Consider the following 21,002-nt stretch of genomic DNA (forward strand, 5'->3'; position numbering starts at 1 on the left):
TCCAGTTATGCTACATGACTGTAGGCAAATCTGCTGTATGACCTTAGAAAATGTCCTGTCTTGTCTCTCTCAGCTGTAAAATAGGGAAAATAATTCTTGTACAGTCTAACGACTGTAAGCAAATCTGCTGTATGACCTTAGGAAATCTCTGTCTTATCTCTCTCAGCTGTAAAATAGGGAAAACAATTCTTTTCCCTATGAAAACATTCTGACAACTGTAAAACACTGGGGAAATATTAGCTATTAAAATGTTTCTTCTCTGCTTCGATTACCTTCTACTCATACACCTATTGTTGCTATTATCTCCTGTTACCATATTATCTGACTGCATTTCTTTTTACCCACTAGAGTGTGACTTCTTTGAAGGCAGAGACAATATTCTCAGCATTCTATTTGTCTTCATGTCCCAAGGTCTAGTAGCTGGTCCACAGTAAATAATAATTACATCTAGTGTAAGAAGAGTCTTTTCTATTTCACAATGAGAAACTGGACAATGATTTTATTCATTATACTGTAGCAGCTACTAATCTGGAATTCTGTTACTCATAATCTATAAAATAAGTTATAAACAATTTAATTATTATACTCTAAATCAGATGCTTCCAAGAGCAACTCACCCAAGTTAAGCTTTTTTTCAACCCATGAAACTATGTTCTTAGTATATTTTGACCAGGTTTTAGCATATGACAAAGCCAAGTCTATAGAATCAGTGTTCTTTAACAGCACGCTGTCTAGTTCTAAAGGAGAAAAATTTCCTGAAAATAAAAATATCAAGGTAAGTATATGTTAAATGTGATCACGTCATAACTCTAAACAATGAAGCACTCAGATCCTAAGATGCTCATCAATAAAAACTGTTTGTTTTTTTTTTAAATACAAGTGACAAATTTACAATTAAAAGGCCAGAGTTTAAATTTAAAATGGTTTCAAACTGTAACGTATTTTTATCTTAAAATGTATTTCTATTATTCAAGTTAAAAGCTTTACACAATTATTGATGAGTCTATATCTCACAATATCTATCTACTCTAGCAGGTTATCTCCCTTAAGCTTTATATGTAAAACTTTGTATATCATTTTGCATTAAAAATGAATACATTAGGTTACTAAGCAAGAAGAGATTAAGTAATCCAGAACATTTATAGAAAGTAACTGCAAGAAGTTTGACAAAAGTTATAAAAACCTTGAGCATTACCTTTCTCACTGGATGAGTCCACTGATTCCACAGAAACATTTTCAAACGACTTACAACATGGAAAAAGATAAATTTACAATTAGAGAAGAACACAAATCTTTGTTTCAGAAATTTTTTGCCCCAATTTATTACTCTTACACAATTCCTGCTAAAGAATTTCAAGTATTTAAAACTGAAAGGGCCTGAGAAGTCTGTTTAAGTGCCAGAAAACTTCATAAGAATTTTACAGCTTTTTACAACAGCAGTTCCCAAGATCCAAGAATGAACAACCTCTCTGTTTACTAACAGCATTAGTCAACATTAACGAATCCCTTCAAAACTTTAAATTTTGCAGATAAAATATTAGTCAAGAATTTAGAGAAGCAATGCAAATACATTGCTATCTAAACAGAAGACACAGCTGTCTCTTCCAGTCATCTTTTATCATTTTACTATATGATAAGCATGTCTCTGAAAGTCTATTAGATAGCTTAGCACAAAACTTTCTCTAATGATGGAGATGTTTTATATCTGTACTGTCCAATAAAACAGCTAATAGCTCCATGTAGCTATTTGAATATTTAGAAAGTAACTAGTGCAACTATGAACTGAATTTTTAATTTTATTTAACTATTATAATTAAATTTAAAGAACTACATGTGGCTGGTCCTCCTTCATTGCATTGTACTGGAAAACAACATCTACCAAAATTTTGAGATCTTAAACAAATTTAATTGATTTAAGTTGGACAATACAGGGTATACAGGGATTCAATGCAAAAAGAATCAAGGAGACCTGGGTCTGAAGTCTAGCTCCATTATTACCTGTATGACACTGGGATACATATTTAAGTTCACCTAACTTTGTTTGCTCTTCTGTAAAAGGGGAATAAGAACACTACTTTCAAAAGGCCGTTTTAAGAATTAAGAATTAAGATGATGTAGGCTTAGCGCAGTGCAGGGTTCATAGTAACCACTATTAAATATATTGCAACAAGCCAGGCGTGGTGGCTTATGCCCGTAATCCCAGCACTTTGGGAGGCTGAGGCGGACAGATCACCTAAAGTCAGGAGCTCGAGACCAGTCTGGCCAACATGGAGAAACCTCGTCTCTATTAAAATACAAAACCTAGCCAGGTGTGGTAATGCATGCCTGTAGTCCCAGCCACTTGGGAGGCTGAGGCACAAGAATCACTTGAATCCAGGAGGTAGAGGTTGCAGTGAGCCGAGATCGCACCACTGCACTCCAGCCGAGGTGAAAGAGACAAAGTTTTCACTATGTCTCCAAAAAAAAAAAATATATATATATATATATATATATATAATTTATTTATTTGTTTGTTTATTTTTGAGACAGAGTCTCACTCTGTCACTCAGGCTGGAGTGCAGTGGCACAGTGTCGGTTCTCTGCAACCTCTGCCTCCCAGGTTCAAGTGATTTCTTGTGCCTCAACCTACCAAGCGGCTGGGACTATAGGCACACACCACCCTTCCTGGCTAATATTTGTATTTTTAGTAGAGACTGTGTTTCACATGTTGGCCAGGCTGGTCTCAAATTCCTGGCCTCAGGTGACCCGCATGACTTGCCCTCCCAAAGTGCTGAGATTACAAGTATGAGCTACTGTGCACAGGCTGCAGCTATTATTTCTAAAGGGTATTTTTCAAAACCCTTTATCAAAGTAATTTTATTATTAGGATTAGATATCATCACAGCTTTTTTATTCTAATCTTTAAGACAAATTAAAACCTTCATTAAAAAAGGTACAAAAGAAAAAAATTATTTTTTTCTATTAAGAATTAGTATAATATGCAGGCACAATAGAGGTACAGAAACAGGAAATATGATTCACACCTAAAACTTAAATTGTTCAATGTCTTGCCACACAGATAAAATGTTTTATGTTCTAAAGTAGTAGCAACAGTTTGAAAAAATGAAATTGAGAACTAATCAGGAATAATAGCAAAACATTTAAACATCTTAAAACTTTTCATCATTCTCCTCCATTTGTCAATACATGGCTTCAGAAACAGTCAAAAGTTTTGTTAATATTGTAATACATATAACAAATGCCTTAAATAGTCGTTTTTTTGTATCACTTTAAGAAGGATCTGAAGTTTTTATAAAAATACAAGTCTCTGGCATATTTACAAATATTTAGGATTTGTGTGTGTCTGTGTTTGTGTGTGTTTTAAGAGACAAGAGTCTCACTGGCTAGAAAGCAATACACAATCACAGCTCACTGCAGCCTTGAACTCCTGGGCTCAAGTGATCACCTATCTCAGCTTTCCTTTCAAGTAGCTGGGACTATAGACTTATGCCACCATACCTGGCTAATTTTTTTTAGGGACAGAGCCTCAATCATGTTAACTCAGCTGGTCCTGAACTCCTGGCCTCAAGTGATTTTCCCATCTTGACGTCTTAAAGTGCTGGGACCATAGGTGTGTGCCGCCACACCTGGCTAATTTTTTGTAGGAACAGGGTCTCAATCATGTTAAACCAAGATGGACTCGAACTCCTGGCTTCAAGTGATCCTTCCACCTTGGCCTCTTATAGTCCTGGCACTATAGGCATGAGTCACCATACCTGGTCCCAAATATCTGTTGAAATTGTTTTTGAATTTGATTATCCTTAACAGAAAATGATCAACACAGGTCCCTGATGAACTTTTTTTTTTATGTTGTTTACATTCGGCAAAAAACTTTAGTCAACTAAAAATATTACTACCATAAACCTTTAAAGAAATATTATACATATATTCCTCATATTCTGTTATTTCATAGAAATTTTTCTTACAACTGAAAACCAGAACCCCAATCCTGTGAGATATTTATAGGGATCCTCTTAGGGAGAATTGGGACCTACAGGGATGTTAACAATTGTTTCCTGGCAATTAACAAACTGGAGAATATGTGAAAAGATTAACACTCTCCCTTTACTTCTTGCACTGTTTTCCTAAGTTTTCACCAGTCTATAAGATCTGTGGCAATGTCAGGAGGGAAAAATGGCTAATTATTAACATTCTGGACAATACGATACAGATTCATTACATAAGATGCTATAAAATTATCAGATATGTTCTTTTAACATCATAGTCTCACTTAAAAAATAAAACTATTGGTCTAGAACCAGACCATAAATTATGCTATTTACAACAGACTGGTTTGTCTTCTTGAAAATACAGTAATTTCTAGAGTCAAAAACCATCAGAGTAATGCTGAGATTAAGATTAGACAATAGTTGAAATATGAGATTAAAAACATTAAAGACTTTGCTTTCACACAAACTTAACTTACCTTCATTTCTCGAGAAACAGGCAGTCGCAGTAATGAATCATTGCCTACATCTCCCATAAGGAAGTTTGTAAGGCTATCCAGGGAGGTTAAAAAAAGAAATAGAAATAAAAGACAAGTCATCACAGTTCTTTGTGACAGGGTTTACATTCAACATGCTATCTAAAATAATTTTTAAAAAATAGCCTTAGAAATAAACCCCTCTATTCACATAAGCCACAGTCACTTGCAAATAGATGTCGCTTCTAAATAGCTATAAAAATACCTTCAAATACTGTAATAGGGCCATACAGAAGGTAGTTTTTCTAAAGTTGTGATATTTAATACTATTTGATACTTCATTTCCCATGTATCTTACTGGATAATGCGACATACTCTAAGACACCTAGGCCCAGTTGCTTTAAATGGCAGTGGCAGTCCTCTACTTACATATTTCCAAAAGTAAATGCCAAAGTTTCAATAGAAGAAAACACTTCCTGGAAGAGATCGTTTTTGTTTTCTTCATTAACTTCTGTGAAGTTCACAGCTGTAAGGAAAAGTTGGTTACAATAAGGAAAAACATACTTTAAAGTAGATTTATACAGAATCATTTAATCCTTTAAAACCATCATTAGTTCAAGAAGCATTAGAAGATTCAGAAACTGAAAAGCCTAACATACAAAATGGACATGATTGTCAAATTCTTCATTATGAAATTCACACAAAAGTATCAGCTTGCATAAAAGCAGTTAGCATTCCAAACTGACTACTCCACGGATTACATAATTTCATACATCTAAAAACTGACTCAATGTGAAATCAACCAGTGTTGGAGTCACAGAGTCCAGGTTATACCAGACCTCTCATTTATTAAGAGTGTTCTGTGCTATTTTCTCTTCCTTACTGCTTTCTGATATTTTTTAAAAACAGCTAAACACATTGTAGCTCACTGAAGGCAAAGAGGTACATTTTTTACTATGAATTATCAATAATTAAAGTTATTCATATATGTATATGGCAGGCTATAAGTAAACAGGAATTTTAATTTTCCAAATCACTGAGTGTTCTTTTTTTAAATGTGATATGCTTTGTTACAGGTTTTACGCTGTGTCATTCATATATATATATATATGCTGTGTCATACATTTATACAGAATCATTTAATCCTTTAAAACCATCATTAGTTCAAGAAGCATTAAAAGATTCAGAAACTGAAAAGCCTAACATATAAAATGGACATGATGGTCAAATTCTTCATTATGAAATTCACAAAAAAGAATCCGCTTGCCTATATATACGAACAACTTTATATATATATGAATGACACAGGATGAAATCTGTAACAAAGCATATCATATTTAAAAAAGAACACTCAGTGATTTGGAAAATTAAAATTCCTATTTACTTATAGCCTGCCTTATTTCTTATAACAGGCTCTTGGGCTCTGAGGTCCATGATAATTGACATACAGCCTTTTGTTTACAATAGAGATATTCTAATGTTTTGTATTTTGTTGAAGCAAATTATGAAACATAACTGAAAAAGATCTTATTTTAACTTCTGTATGCACTATTGTTAAAAGCCCAAAGACAGTTTACCAAGACAAAGTCTGAAGGTGGAATTGGCAATTTTTTTTAAAGTAACCAGTACTACTTCGGCTGTGTATAAAGAGTAACTGGTTCCCTATATTGTCCCTCCCTAGTATTCTTGCCAATAAAGGGAAGGAAGAGAAACCTTTTGAAGAAGTCATCCTCTGCTTTAAAACAGAGTTGTCCACATCCTCTCCAGCATCTGTTGCCTCCAGATTTTTTAATGATTGCCATTCTAACTGGCATGAGATGGTATCTCAATGTAGTTTTGATTTGCATTTCTCTAATGACCAGTGATGATAAGCATTTTTTCATGTTTGTTGGCCTCATGTATGTCTCCTTTTGTAAAGTGTGTGTTCATATCCTTCGTCCCATTCCTGTTTGTTTTTTTCTTGTAAATCTGTTTTAGTTCTTTGTAGATTCTGGATATCAGCCCTTTGTCAGATGGGTAGATTACAAAATTTTTTTCCCACTCTGTTGGTTGCCAATTCACTCTAATGACTGTTTCTTCTGCTGTGCAGAAGCTGTGGAGTTTGATTAGGTCCCATTTGTCCATTTTGGCTTTTGTTGCCAATGTTTTTGGTGTTTTGGTCATGAAGTCCTTGCCTACACCTACGTCCTGAATGGTTTTGCCTAGATATTCTTCTAGGGTTTTTATGGTGTTAGGTCTTATGTTTAAGTCTTTAATCCATCTGGAGTTAATTTTAGTGTAAGGTGTCAGGAAGGGGTCCAGTTTCTGCTTTCAGCACATGGCTAGCCAGTTTTCCCAACACCATTTATTAAATGGGAAATCCTTTCCCCATTTCTTGTTTTCGTCAGGTTTGTCAAAGATCAGATGGTTGTAGATGTGTGGACAGGGAAAATGTGGCACATATACACCATGAAAATACTATGCAGCCATAAAAAACTATGAGTTCGTGTCCTTTGTAGGGACATGGATGAACCTGGAAACTATCATTCTCAGCAAACTGACACAAGAACAGAAAATCAAATACCGCATGTTCTCACTTATAGATGGGGGTTTAACAATGAGAACACATGGACACAGGGAGGGGAGAATCACACATTGGGGTCTGTTGGGGGGAAATAGGGGAGGGACAGCTGGGGGTGGGGAGTTGGGGAGAGATAGCATAAGGAGAAATGCCAGATATAGGTAATGGGGAGGAAGGCAGCAATTCACACTTCCATGTGTGTACCTATGCAACAATCTTGCATGTTCTTCACATGTACCCCAAAACCTAAAATGCAATAAAAACAACAACAACGACAACAAACAGAGTTGTTTTTAAACTTGGCTGCACACATAATTACCTGGGGAGTTTTATTAATAAAAACGAAGTATGGGTCCCACTATCAAAGATTCCGATTTCATAGGTATGTGGTGAAGAAGATAGTTTCTTGCAAGCTCCCATTTGATTCTAATATGCAACAAGGGTTGGAAACCAAGAATTCCTAGGTAGGAATGAATTAAACTTCAAGCCTATAAATGCCATGAAATTGCAACCAAAATTTTATATGCATAAGCCTCTGTAGACTGGCAGGTGAGAGGCTAAGATACGTATCCTTCATCAGGTTCTTCTAAATATCACTGATACAAACAAAAAGTTACCATTGTGAATATGGTTCTTAAATAATGAGCATTTAAAAAATATTCTCAGACTCTCAGATTCTCAGAAAAAAATATTCTTCTGCTCTGACCAACATGGATAAACAGATTATATTTCTACCTGAAACAACTAAAAGACACTCAAATCAAATACAAGAAATAGGCCGGGTGTGGTGGCTCATGCCTATAATCCCAGGGCTTTGGGAGGCCAAGGCAGGAGGATCACTTGTGGCCAAGAGTTCAAGACTGCAATGAGTTATAACTGCACTACTGCACTCCAGCTAACTGACAGAGCAAAACGTTCTCTCTTAAAAAAAAAAAAAAAAAAAAGAAAGAAAAACAAAGATTTTTATACAAAGGACATTGCCAGGGATAAAAAGACTCATCTATAATGGATAAAAAGACTCATCTATAATTACGAAAGCATCAATTCATCAAAAGGACATAACAGACAGGTGCAGTGGCTCACGCCTGTAATCCCAGTACTTTGGGAGGCTGAGGTGGGCAGATTGTCTGAGCTCAGAAGTTTAAGACCAGCCTGGGCAACATGGTGCAACCCCAATCTCTACTAAAAATTAAAAAATTAGCCAGGCAATGGTGGCACATGCCTGTAATACCAGCTACTGGGGAGGCTGAGGCATGAGAATTGCTTGAACCCAGGAGGCAGAGGTTGCAGTGAGCCAAGATAGCACCACTGTGCTCCAGCCTGGGCAACAGAGAGAGACAATGTCTCCAAAAAAAAAAGGATATAACAATTTCATACATTTATGCAATTTATGCACCTACTAAGTACAGATTTAAAATACTGAAAAACACTGCAACAAGACACATGTAAATTCACAGTTATAACCGGTGATTTCAATAACCCTTTTCAATAACTGACAGAACATGTAGACGGAAAATAAGTAAGCATAGGGAAGGTTAGAACAACACTATGAACCACCTTGACAAGACAGACATTTATGTGATACTCTACCAAAAAAGCAAAACACATGTTCTTTTCAAATGCACACTGAATATCATTACCAAGATAGACTATATTATGGGCCATGAAACAAGTCTTGATGAGTTTAAAAGGATTCAAATGACGCAAAATAGGTTTTGTGAGAAAATAAAATTAAAAACAACAGAAGGATCTCTGGAAAATCTCCAAATACTTAGAAACTAAATAATATACTTTTAAATAACCCAGGTATCAAAGAAGAAAAAAGGAAATTAAAAACTATTCTGACCCAGAACTTTGGAAGGCCAAGTCGGGCGGATCACCTGAGTTTAGGAGTTCCAGATCAACCTGGGCAACATGGCGAAACCCTATCTCTACTAATAATACAAAAACTAGCTGGGCATGGTGGCGTGCTCCTGTAATCCGAGCTACTTAGGAGGCTAAGGCAGGAGACTGCAGTTGGAAGAGTACACACCACTGTATACTAGCCTAGGTGACAGAGTGAGATTCTATATCAAAACATTAAAAAAAGATATTTTGCAGAATAAAAACAAAAAGACAACATATCAGAATTTGTGAAAAGGGTGACCAGGAGGTACAGGTAAAATGCATATGTCAGAATTTTCAAACTGTACCATTGTTTATTGTATAATCATACCTCAATAAATCTGTTCATAAAAAATCATTGTAGACTTTAAATAGTAATTTATAACATAATATCATCAAAAATGTAAAGCCTAGTTGTATTTCCTAACTTTAACCTGCTAAAAAATAGTTTATAACACTATCCAAAATTATATAGTTATTCTTACTTTCTTATATTTTTTTCATTACACTAAACATGACTGAGAGATTAAAAAATAATATTTGGGAGGCTGAGGCAGACAGATGATGAAGTTAAGAGATTGAGACCATCCTGGAAAACATGGTGAAACCCTGTCTCTACTAAAAATACAAAAATTAGCTGGGCGTCGTGGCGCACCTGTAGTCCCAGCTACTTGGGAGACTAAGGCAGGAGAGTTGCTCTCGCTTGAACCCAGGAGGTGGAAGTTGCAGTGAGCCGAGATCGCACCACTGCACTCCAGCCTGGTGACAAAGCAAGACTCCATCACAAAAAATAAATAAATAAAAATAATACTACTAATAATTGTAACAACTGTAGTGAAAAGAATAATTGTTGAATCAATTCAATATTTGAACTATCTTATCTTCATCCCTAGTTGAGTGATGTTATAGCCATCTAATAAAAATTCCTATTAATGTCTTTGCCTGATTTCCAAACAGCCCTATATTTTAGAATCTAATATATTTCTTTTTTGCTCCTGCACAGTGTTTCAAAGAAAAGTCTTTGGCTTCTTTCTAATAATAAATCTTCTTACTCTTTCCTACATTCTCCAAAACCCTATACCAACTTTACTCCTCCCTCATAGCTTCATTATCTCCTATCCAATTGAAATTTTTTCTTATGCTAACACACTCAAATCTTTCCCAAGTGAAAAAAAAAATGTTCATTTTACCGTATTTCTCCTTCAAGCTACTATTCAATCCATTTACCATTTCTTCACTACCAAACTTCTATAAATAGGTCATGCCATGGCCTATATTGCCTTCCTTCCCAAGTTAACCTTAAATTCAAGATTTGGCTTTTCACCCACTTTAATGGTTATCCCAGAGGCTGAAAAACATTTTCTATAAAGGACCTGGTAGTAAATTATTTTAGGCTTTTCAGGCCATACAGTCTGTTGCAACTACTCAATTCTGTTGAAAGGGGACATATATGATACATAAATGAGTAAGACTATGTTCTAATTAACCTTCATGTACAAAACCACGAAGCTGGCCAGATTTGGCCCACCAGCCCATTTGACAATCCCCGGTAAAGAGGATGGGTTCAAAGGTAGCCTGCCTAAGTTAAATCCTAACTCTCTCATTGGGGATAATTACATACTTAGAGAACTGTTGTGAAGATTAAAGAACTTAGAAGAGAGCCTATTATATAGAAGATGTTCAAAAGTATTAGCTATTATTATCATATAATAGCACAAAACACTGTCAACAATAACCTCCTATCAGTCAAAATTAGAGGTCTTTTTCTCTTAAGTCTTCACGCTACTAAATCTTTTGACAAGTTTCAACAACACTACCACTTGGTATGTGTGCAAAACTTGGACAAATGTCTCTCTATGCCTCACTTTCCATCTCGCAAAATAAGAGGTGATATAACAGTAGAATATGCCGATAAAAGCCTTTGGAGTTTCAGTCCTGAGTTCAAATTGGACCTCTACTATTTTGTGTGTTAGTCTGGATACATTACCTAACTTCAATTTCCTCATAAGCAAAACAGGATATTATTGAGAGGAATGACTGAGAAAACAAATGTGAAACACCCAGAGTACAGTGCTTGGAATCAGTAAACACAAGCTCTCTTCATCTGTTTAATATCTATCTGTGGACAATCTGTACTTCATAGAGCTTTCTCCACTTAGCCTCTATAGTTCTCACATTGGCTTTCTTTATATACACTGTCCCCACAGAATCTCATCCATTTCCATACCTTTGAGGGAACAAATTCCTAAACTACCATTTAGGTTTAACCTCCGAGCTCCAGATTCACATTTCTAATAGGCTAATCTATTTCTTCTCCTACTTTCCACCTGCTATTTTCCATTCAATCCTTAGCTCATTAGCTTCACTTTCAAAAATGCCTCTAAAATATGTTTTCTTCCTTTCCATCCCAATTGCCGCTGATTTTGTTCAAAAGCCCACATTTTACCTCTAGGCTGAGCTATTTAACAACCCAATTGGTGTCTCTGTCTCTACTCCATCCCGTCTATTAATAGTTCTTCAAAAGCTCATTAAAATGTTGCGTAAGTTTTAAATAATTGCCTCCCTTGGGTTCTCTATTAAATCACAATACAAAGTCCTAAGGCACGTTTAATATCTCTTCAAGAAATCACATGAATGAATAGCTTTCATGCATACAACCTATTTGAGAAGCAACTTTCAAATGTTTTTAACCACAACCTTAGGAAAAAATATATATGACATCATGACTGAGTATTCCATACATACATAATAATAAGTTATATAACACCTATAAAATTTCTGATACATACTTAAGTTTTATATAATAAGTGTTGCTTCTGATTTTTCTTTTCTATTCTGTTTCATTTTTTAAAATGCTGGTCACAATCCACTAACTTGGTGTCATGAGTCAGGGCCCACAGTTCGAAAACCATTCAATTAAAAGATGCAATGGAAGAAAAGGATGAGGGGGTGGGGGGAGAAAGAACGAAATAAAAGGAAAGCAACAAAAAAGCTGCAAGACCTACCTGATGAAAACTTTAAGTTGTTTCTGAGGAACACAAAAGACAACTTGAAGAAACAAAGTACATATTATATTCTTGGACAGAAATACTAAATATGTATATTCTCCTTAATCTATAAATTTAACTCAAATCATCCAAAAAATACCAGTAGATATTTTTTGGAACCAAACAAGCCAATTCAAAAGTCTTCATGGAAAAATAAACTTCTAAACAAAAAGTAATGGAAAGAGGAGCTACTCCTATCAGATACTAAAATGCCATAAAAACTACAATAAAAACTACCTGATAAATTTACTAGACACTCAGATACTTTATGTTTCTGAAGACTTAAATTTAACAAATGAAACCATGAAAACATCAGAAGAAAAAACAGCCAAGAATTCTATTATAATCTCAGAGCAGAGCAGTCTTTCCTAATATTTAATACCCAGAAATCATAAAAGAGACTGAAAAATGTTAATGCAAAAATAAAAGACAAAAAATGAAGTAAAAAACATTTTCAACATTAATCAAAGACTAAAGGCTAATTTTACTAATACAAAGAGTTTCTACAAATCAATACTGAAAGAAAACCAATCAGCAAAAGAAAAACAGATAAAAGGTCAATCAACATAAAAATGGTATTGAAACAAATGAAAAGATACTCAAACTGCATTGAAAATGAGGGAAATGCAAATCAAACCTAGACTGATACCACTTTTCACTATCACACTGGATAACAGAGCTTTGTAACCAGTTCTGTTGGCAAAGGTGCAGGAAATCAGCCTCCAGTACTGCTATCAGAAGGGCAGAACCTATATTGAGGGCATCTGGTAACATAAAAAAATATAAACACACATGCTTGCTGATCCAGCAATTATCCATCTAGGAATTTGCATGACTATTTATTGAAGCACTGTTTGTAGTAGAGAAAAACAAAATGATTCAAACATCTATTAGCAGTTAACTGATTAAATAAATTATAGTATATCAGTATAATGGACAACCATACAGCTTAGAAAAAACAAATGACAAGAATAAGGAAACCCTTTATTTGCAGATAACTCAGGACAATGAGCAAGGAGCAGAACACTACTATCTGTGTAAAAAGGAGGTTAAAAAAATAATACATCCATGTATTTGCTTGTATATGTATAATATACCTCTGAAAAAATACACAAGAGACCAATAAAGGTTGTTGCTTATCTAGGTAAAGGAATGATCAAAGGCAACAAAGAAACTTCATTGTTGAATACCCTTTTTTACCATTTGCATTCTGTGTGAACTGCCTGTTAATAAAATTAAGTTTGCAAAACAGAAATACAAGGCTTCTACAATCTTGGAGGTGTAATTAAGACTTAGTTTTCTTTTTTGTTTACCAATTTTTAAGTATAGGGTAAAATGTGGGACATAAAAAACCTAAATTAAGGGCTATTTTCATTTATATTAGAAATAAGATTGACCAAAATAACTGAAAATAATAAAAACAAATAGTACATAATAGATTACTGAGTTCTGAGATACCTTTATCTCCTTTAAAAATAGGCTATATCTCTCTTACCATATTGGAAATATTTTGTCAGGCTGAACTTCCTGCTTGGAAACAGGAGGACACACAGGAAATACAAATCACTACTAGAATGAATGGGAAAAAACTAAAGATGATTTTTCTTTTAAAGTTATTCAAAGGTAAACTGCACATTTAAAATAAAAAATATGGGTAAAGATTCCAATTTCTCACTTCTTACACAGAGGAGGCCGACACACTTCATGCATTCAAACCGATGGTAATACAAATAAGATTACACATCCCTGATTCTAAAGTTACTTTGTATTTTTATTCTATTGTTTGGTAGATTTGAAAAAATGCAATTCATATGTAAGGTCTCCAAAGTCAGTCAAATACTTAGGTCACTGCTGTTTTTTAAATGTAATCAGAGAGCTAAAATTAAATGATGGGGCTGGGCGGTGGCTCATGCCTCTTAATCTCAGCACTTTGGGAGGCCAAGGCAGGCGGATCACTTGAGGTCAAAAGTTTGAGTGCTGCCTTACCAACATGGTGAAACCCCCAATCTCTACTAAAAATACAAAAATTGGTCAGGCATGGTGGAGCATGCCTGTAATCCCAGCTACTTGGGAGGCTGAGGCAGAAGAATCGCTTGAGCCCAGGAAACAGAAGCTGCAGCGAGCTGAGATCACGCCACAGCACTCTGGCCTGTGTGACAAAGTGAGACACTGTCTCATAAAAAAAAAAAAAAGAACTCAGTGATGGAACAGATGTGGTGGCTCATGCCTGTAATCCTAGCTACTCGGGAGGCTGAGGCAGGAGAATTGCTTGAACCCAGGAAACAGAAGCTGCAGTAAGCTGAGATCACACCACAGCACTCTGGGCTGTGTGACAAAATGAGACACCGTCTCATAAAAAAAAAGAACTCAATAATGGAACAGGTGTGGTGGCTCATGCCTGTAATCCCAGCATTTTAGAGGCCAAGGTGGGAGGACTGCTTGAGGCCAGGAATTCAGGATCAGCCTGGGCAACATAGCAAGATGCTGTCCCTATGAAAAATTTTTAAAATTTAAAAATCAGCTGGGAGAGTGATGGCTCATACCTGTAGTCCCAGCTACCTCAGATGCTGAGGTAAGAGGATTGCTCATGCTCAGGAATTTAAGATTATAGTGAGCTATGAACATGCTACTGTACTGCAGCCTGAGCAACAGAGTGAGACCTCGTCTCTTTAAATAAAAAAAAACAAAAAACTGAAACCTTAAATAATATAAAGGATCTCCATATTCCAGACAGCTTTCTGTCCCAGAAACTTTTCCTTTCTGAAATAGCTAATACGGCACGTTTATAGGTTTAAAGTATTTAGACTGGCTGGTACCAAACAGATACTCAAAAATGGTTTCTACCTACCCTTTGCCTTTCCAGGTTTTGAAAACTAAATTACCATTAAATAAAATAATTAATTAAGTTCTGATTTGACCTCAATTTTTCAAGTCACTGAATATTTTTGAATTGGAGTATCGATATTTTTTAATGGCCTCGAAAGTGAGATTTGGGGCAGGGAAAGAGGTTTTATTTTAAACCGTATAAACTTAACACGAAGAAAACACAATATTTAAAGTGTTCTAGTCCCATGGAGTCTTACTGAAACAGAGGAAATTTCCCAACAACAAAATAATCTTCCCCTTTTAAATGTCATCCAGCACAAAAGTAAAACAGTAACAATAATCCCAAGTGTAAAGATAGTAATAGTGGAAAATAATATTCAGAAGATTGCTTTTCCTCAAAGACAAAAAGATCTTCAAGATAGCTGAGAGAGCACTCTCTTCAAGTCTGTTTCTGGAATGTGGACACCAACTATTACATAGGCGCACTCCTTCCCCAGGACATCCTGGCTGCACACAATAGCTACTGACAACAATTGAACTAGGTCGCTATTTCCAAGCATGGAAATTTTACTATCTATAGACACAAATTTCCCTGTCTAAGTAAAGTTAAATGGTACTTGTAAACAATCTATTTAGAAACAAATTTGGTTACTAAGCACATTTTAAAAAGTCAGGACAGAAGCTATCCATGTTTCCCATTTAAAATCATCTACATTTTTATCAGTGTTTGAGAAAAACGGAAAGCACACAAACATGATAAATCTATGTCAAAAAGTGCTGGCGGGTAGGGTTCCTTAAGTGTATGAACTATATTTGGTAGACAAGGTTTTTCTTTTCTTTTCTTGCTTCATCCCTTGACACATGCCCTTTACCCTCTCCAAATATGATTTTGTTCACCAATCTCATCATGTTCTTCACACCCAGAGTTCTTGTATCACAGCCCCATTCCCACCCACCCCAGCCCAGTTAATGCCTATTTTACCTTTGTGACTCAGGATGGGTAATCCCTTTCTCCAAAGAAGAGTTTCCTTTTCTCATTCAGCCTAGAATGAGTTCCTCACTCAGTGCTCCCATGGTGCCTAGGCATATCTCTATCACAGGATTGCTGTTACCTTGTCTGTCTCTGTCACATCACTGCTACCTAAAGGTCACTACTTTAGGTAGTGACCTTTAGGTAGTTACATTACTTTGAATCCATTTACCTTATTGGTGGCATTTAACACTGATAATCACTTCTTAAAACTCTGCACTTTTAAAATTCCATTTCACCTCCTTCCAGGTCATCTTTCTACCTGTTATGTGTTTTTCCAATTCCTCTGTATCTTCTCTCTGTCCCTGGGATCTTACATCAGTCCTCTACTCTGCACACTCAGTTGATGTCATCCTTTTCCACTACCTATACATCAATAATTCCCAAGTCCATATCTTCAACACCAAACCTCCATAACCACTAACATTCAACCTATGTCGTTTTGTCAAACTAACATCCATTTCCTCTTATATAACAAATCACATTTACCACTATGATACCCCTGCTTCTGCTCATTTAGCCCAACCCTCACCCTCATCCCTCATCTAGCCCATTATTCCTAGTACTCTCCTAATTAATTTCCCTGCCTCTTGTCTCAACTCTTCTCATATACTCACTTCATTCTCAATCCTTCTTTTATATACTGCAACCCAGAATAATTTTCACAATTTTGAGTGGCAAGTCATTTCATTAGAGGATAATGGTCCATTTCTTCATGCTAAGTTTTAGCACATATATGCTATAGATACACACACACACACACACACACACACACACACACACACACCCTATACATATATGATAAACTGATTTTACAATTTTAATTTCATTTTCACATTTAAAAATAAGGCCCCAATTAAGCCTTCTTTTTCTCCATTTGATTCCCTCTTTTAAGTAGTCACTACAGACTACCACTTTCCAACATCAATTGTCCTCACATAACAAAGACTTCTTGTACACTAATCACCTCAAAAGAGCATGCACTCATTCATAAAACTCAAATTTTAAACATCAGTTGCTTAGTTCAAGTTTATCTTTATACAGTATTTGTTGCCAAATAAAATTAGTTTTTAAAAGGAAGAAAGCTTTAGGTGTGACTTAGTGAAAATATTTCAATATCAAAGTATATATAACTCCTTATTGACATACATCATACAAACGCCATGAGAGGAACTGGTTAAACATTCATTATAGATTCAATATCACTTGGCTCCTTTTTGCCCACAGCAACCCACTTTTACTATATCTTCCTTACCTTTTACTTTTGCAGTAAGCATCTCTGCAGCATTTTGAAGATCAACAGAATTGAGGTTCTGATATTTATTCATTATAGATTTTAAAACACGGAGCAGTTCCTCTAGACGTATATGAATAACTTCTTTAAAAGAGTCTTTAAAAAGAAAAAAATATATATTTCCAGAGCAAAGTTCCACAAACCTAATCTACAAAACATCATCTGAAGCACATTTTATGTAGAAGCATTGGTCACACAATTTTTGCCTACTATACGTTCATTTCTATTTTCACTGTTGCAATTACATACAATTTATACACCTTCAGAAAATCCTTAGTTATTTTAAATCATTAAGGATTTCAAAGGCTCTCACAGTTATGGTTAATTTAAGTACTACATTTTTCAGTTTTCTCAGTCTTAATATGTACTCCTTGAGGTAACTTTATAAGCTAAATTTTTCCCATCTTATAGTTTTACTATCATATAATTTTTAACATATCCAGTAATTCTCTTAGGCATATAAGGATCATCATTTAACCTATACATTTTTGAAATTACGATATAATTTACCTATAATAAAATGCACAGACCTTTAATGAGTTTTTGAGCTTTTTAGAAAAATTGAATTAGTTGCCAATGATGAAAAATTGAGGGATCATTACACAAATTCCAGATTTTTGCCTACTCCTGAAAAATAAAAATCTTTATACTCAGGCCCACATTCCTTCTTGGCCACAGTAGCTGGAACAGAGCAGTGCTGCTCTCTTAGATAGATGAGTTTTTTCTCAGAACCCACTCATTTTCTCCTAGCCTACTCCACTCATTTACATCATCCCAGGTCAGAGAGGTGCAGTTTTATGACCCATTAAATAAGATGACCATATAATTTATCATTCAAACCAAAATACTTTTGCTAGTGAAAAGGGGGATGCCACTCACTGTCATGCTAGTACAACAATCACATTCTAGAATCTTCATCCCAAGTAAACCAGAAAGTATAATCATCCTACCTTTAAAATCCCTGAAGTAATCCTCAAAAGTCTGACAAGACAACCACTTTAAGTACAGTACCCTTATATATCTTCCTTTCTGTAAACTTATACAGCATTGGTGTTTAATAAGAGTTAACATGTATTAAGCACTTACTATGTGCTAAGCAGTATTAAAAACAAAAGGATATTATTTCATTCAATGTGATACTGAATACTGTGATGGGTCACACTGAATGAGTATGTATATACACATATTTATAATTATTTTTGTATGCAGTCATCTATATGTATATAAGTATATATTTCTATAAATATTTATATAGTATATTTGTGTATTTCTATGACTACATATATAAATATTTATGTGTATATACTTAAAAATATATGTACATATTTACATATATGTATAAATATATTCATAAAAATATACATAGAATATGTATGTCTAAATATCTATATCTAAAAATATACACATATATAAATATGTGTGTGTGTGTATACATACATATATATATATATATATATTTTTTTTTTTTTTTTCTTTGCTTTGTTAGCTGAGAGGGCCTAAAATAAATGACACTCAGTAGCAACAAACACACTTAGCATCCAGATCTTGGTTTCTAAAACATTCTCCAATAAAAGTAACCAGGTATCCTTGGAGAAACAGCTGATTCTAGGACTGGGGCAGAAATGTTCAAGATAAGTAATAAGCATCTTGTAATGCCAGAAAGGAAGGAAGAGTTAAAAAAAAAAAAACCTAAAACAACAACAACAAAACACCCCACAGTGAAGAGGGCATGTCAAAGGTGCACAGGAACCAACTGAAAGTTTCCAATGGCCAAAGCTGGAACGATTTGAGCAAAAAATATAGTAATATTGGATTACAACCTAAAGTATACAACAAATGTCCATGAGTCCATACTGACATAAATGATTGAATACATTAGTAAACAAGAGAAAAGAAACAAATATTTTGTGTAAAAGAACTGTAAATAATTTGTGCAAATACTTTGCTCTCAAGGTGAAACTAACTAACCTATTCCAAAGAGTGCAGAATGGAAGGGAGGACAAAAAGAGTTTTGAAACTTGACAAATACTGCTTAAGACAGGTGATCAAGGACAACATCAATAGTGACAAATCATGTTCAAGGTAAAGATCCTTGACATAAAGTGTTGAAAACAACACTTAACATCTGAGATCTTCCTCCTGATATCCCATAACCCCAGTTTACTGAGGAGAAAAACATCAGGCAAATTCTAATCAAGGGCTACCTTACAGAATACCTAATCAGTATTCCTTAAAACAAAATTGAGGAAAGTTTGAGAAGCTTACAGCCAAGGAAGACCTAAGGAGAAACAACAACTAAATGTAATATGATAGGATCCTGGAAGATAATAAAGAATATTAGGGGAGATTTATGGAAATATGAATAAACTATAGATACTAGTTAATAATAATGCATTATTATTGCTAATTATCAAACACTGGCTCATTAACTCTAAGAGTTGTAAGATGTTAATACAGTGTATAGGACTCTACAGGAACTTGGTACCATTATCTCAATTTTTCTGTAAATCTGAAACTGTTCTAAAAAATAAAGCCTATTTTAAAAATGAAAGTGGGTAAAAGATTGCAGGAATTTTATGTGCTGTTGAAATTTTCCCCATAAACATATAATTTTAAAACTTTATTTACAAATTTTGTAATTCTTAGGGAAAATGTAAATATGCAGTTTAAATAATTGATTTAATAAGTATCATTATTTTATCTTTTTTATAACTGGTAATGTTAGTTTGGTAGGTCTACTTAATTGAGGCAATACAATATAGTGGTTGAAAAGCATAGTCTCTGAAACCTGACTCCCTGACTTTGAATTCTAACTCCATGGATGAGAAACCTTGGGCAAGTTACTTAGCCCCTCGGTACCTCAGTTTTCTCACCTATAAAGAGAAGATAATAGTAGTTAGTTCACAGGGTGTTGGGTTAAATGAATTAAAACACATAAAGCTCTTAGAACAGTGGCTGGAACACAGTAAGACCTTCATAAATGTTTGCAGCTATCTTTAGTTGGTGCAAAAGTAATCATGGATTTGGTCATTAAAAAATTATGTATCTACATACAAATACATATATATGTATGTGTGTGTATACATATATATAATATATAGTCAAAAACACAATTACTTTTGCACCAACACAATACTTTATGCAACAGTAGAAACAAGTTAATGATATAGGTTAGCTCTGAAATGAAACCTAGCAGATATGAAATAAATGAAACTTCTGGGAAAATAATATAATTTGAATAGCTGTAAAAAAATTATAAAACCTTCCTTTTCTTTATTTCTTTATTTAATTTTATTATTATTATTATTTTTGAGTTGGAGTCTTGCTCTGTTGCTTGAGCTGGAGTGCCACGGCACAATCCTGGCTCAATGCAACCTCCACCTCCCGGATTCAAGCAGTTCTCCTGCCTCAGCCTCCCAAGTAGCTGGGATTACAGGTGCCTGCCATGGGGTTTCACTATGTTGGTCAAGCTGGTCTCAAACTTTTGACCTCAGATGATCCACCCACCTAAGCCTCCCAAAGTACTGGGATTACAGGCATGAGCCACCACGCCTGGCCTATAAAACCTTCCTGACTTGCTATTTTTTCCCCAGTTTTGTATAGCAAAATCTTATTTGACACACACATAACTAAATAAAGCTGGTATAGTTCTTCTGCTGACTTAACCAAAACCAAGGTGGAGTGATTATCATCACAGAGTTATACTGCCCTCTTTTTGAAACCTAATGTATGTTAGTCTTAGAGAAGAAAAAGTTATTTCTATCCCCTATTCTAATGTTTTACAATAAAACCTTCAGATATTAAGAATTTACTTAGGAAACATTAAATCTCAGGCCAAAAGAGCTTGATTTTCAGAGTGCCAACAACAATCATCAATATTCAAAATTAGTGTTGGGCAA

The 21,002-nt window shown here is 34.8% G+C and overlaps 1 protein-coding gene across 1 annotated transcript in view; it reads right to left on the bottom strand.

Moving 5' to 3' along the window:
* ARHGAP29 (Rho GTPase activating protein 29) overlaps window positions 1–21,002 on the bottom strand; it is a 66,669-nt gene that overhangs the window by 32,770 nt on the left and 12,897 nt on the right. Inside the window, exons 3-7 of the mRNA XM_032247916.1 lie at window positions 17,065–17,199; window positions 4,892–4,988; window positions 4,466–4,538; window positions 1,196–1,244; window positions 618–755 (exon numbers count right to left, since the gene is read on the bottom strand). Of these exons, the coding sequence (XP_032103807.1) occupies window positions 618–755; window positions 1,196–1,244; window positions 4,466–4,538; window positions 4,892–4,988; window positions 17,065–17,199 (492 nt within the window). The remainder of the gene's footprint in view (window positions 1–617; window positions 756–1,195; window positions 1,245–4,465; window positions 4,539–4,891; window positions 4,989–17,064; window positions 17,200–21,002) is intronic.

The sequence above is a fragment of the Sapajus apella genome, unplaced genomic scaffold (assembly GCF_009761245.1).
Source record: "Sapajus apella isolate SASKATOON/1434 unplaced genomic scaffold, GSC_monkey_1.0 scaffold64, whole genome shotgun sequence".
In the NCBI taxonomy this organism is placed as follows: Eukaryota; Metazoa; Chordata; class Mammalia; order Primates; family Cebidae; genus Sapajus; species Sapajus apella.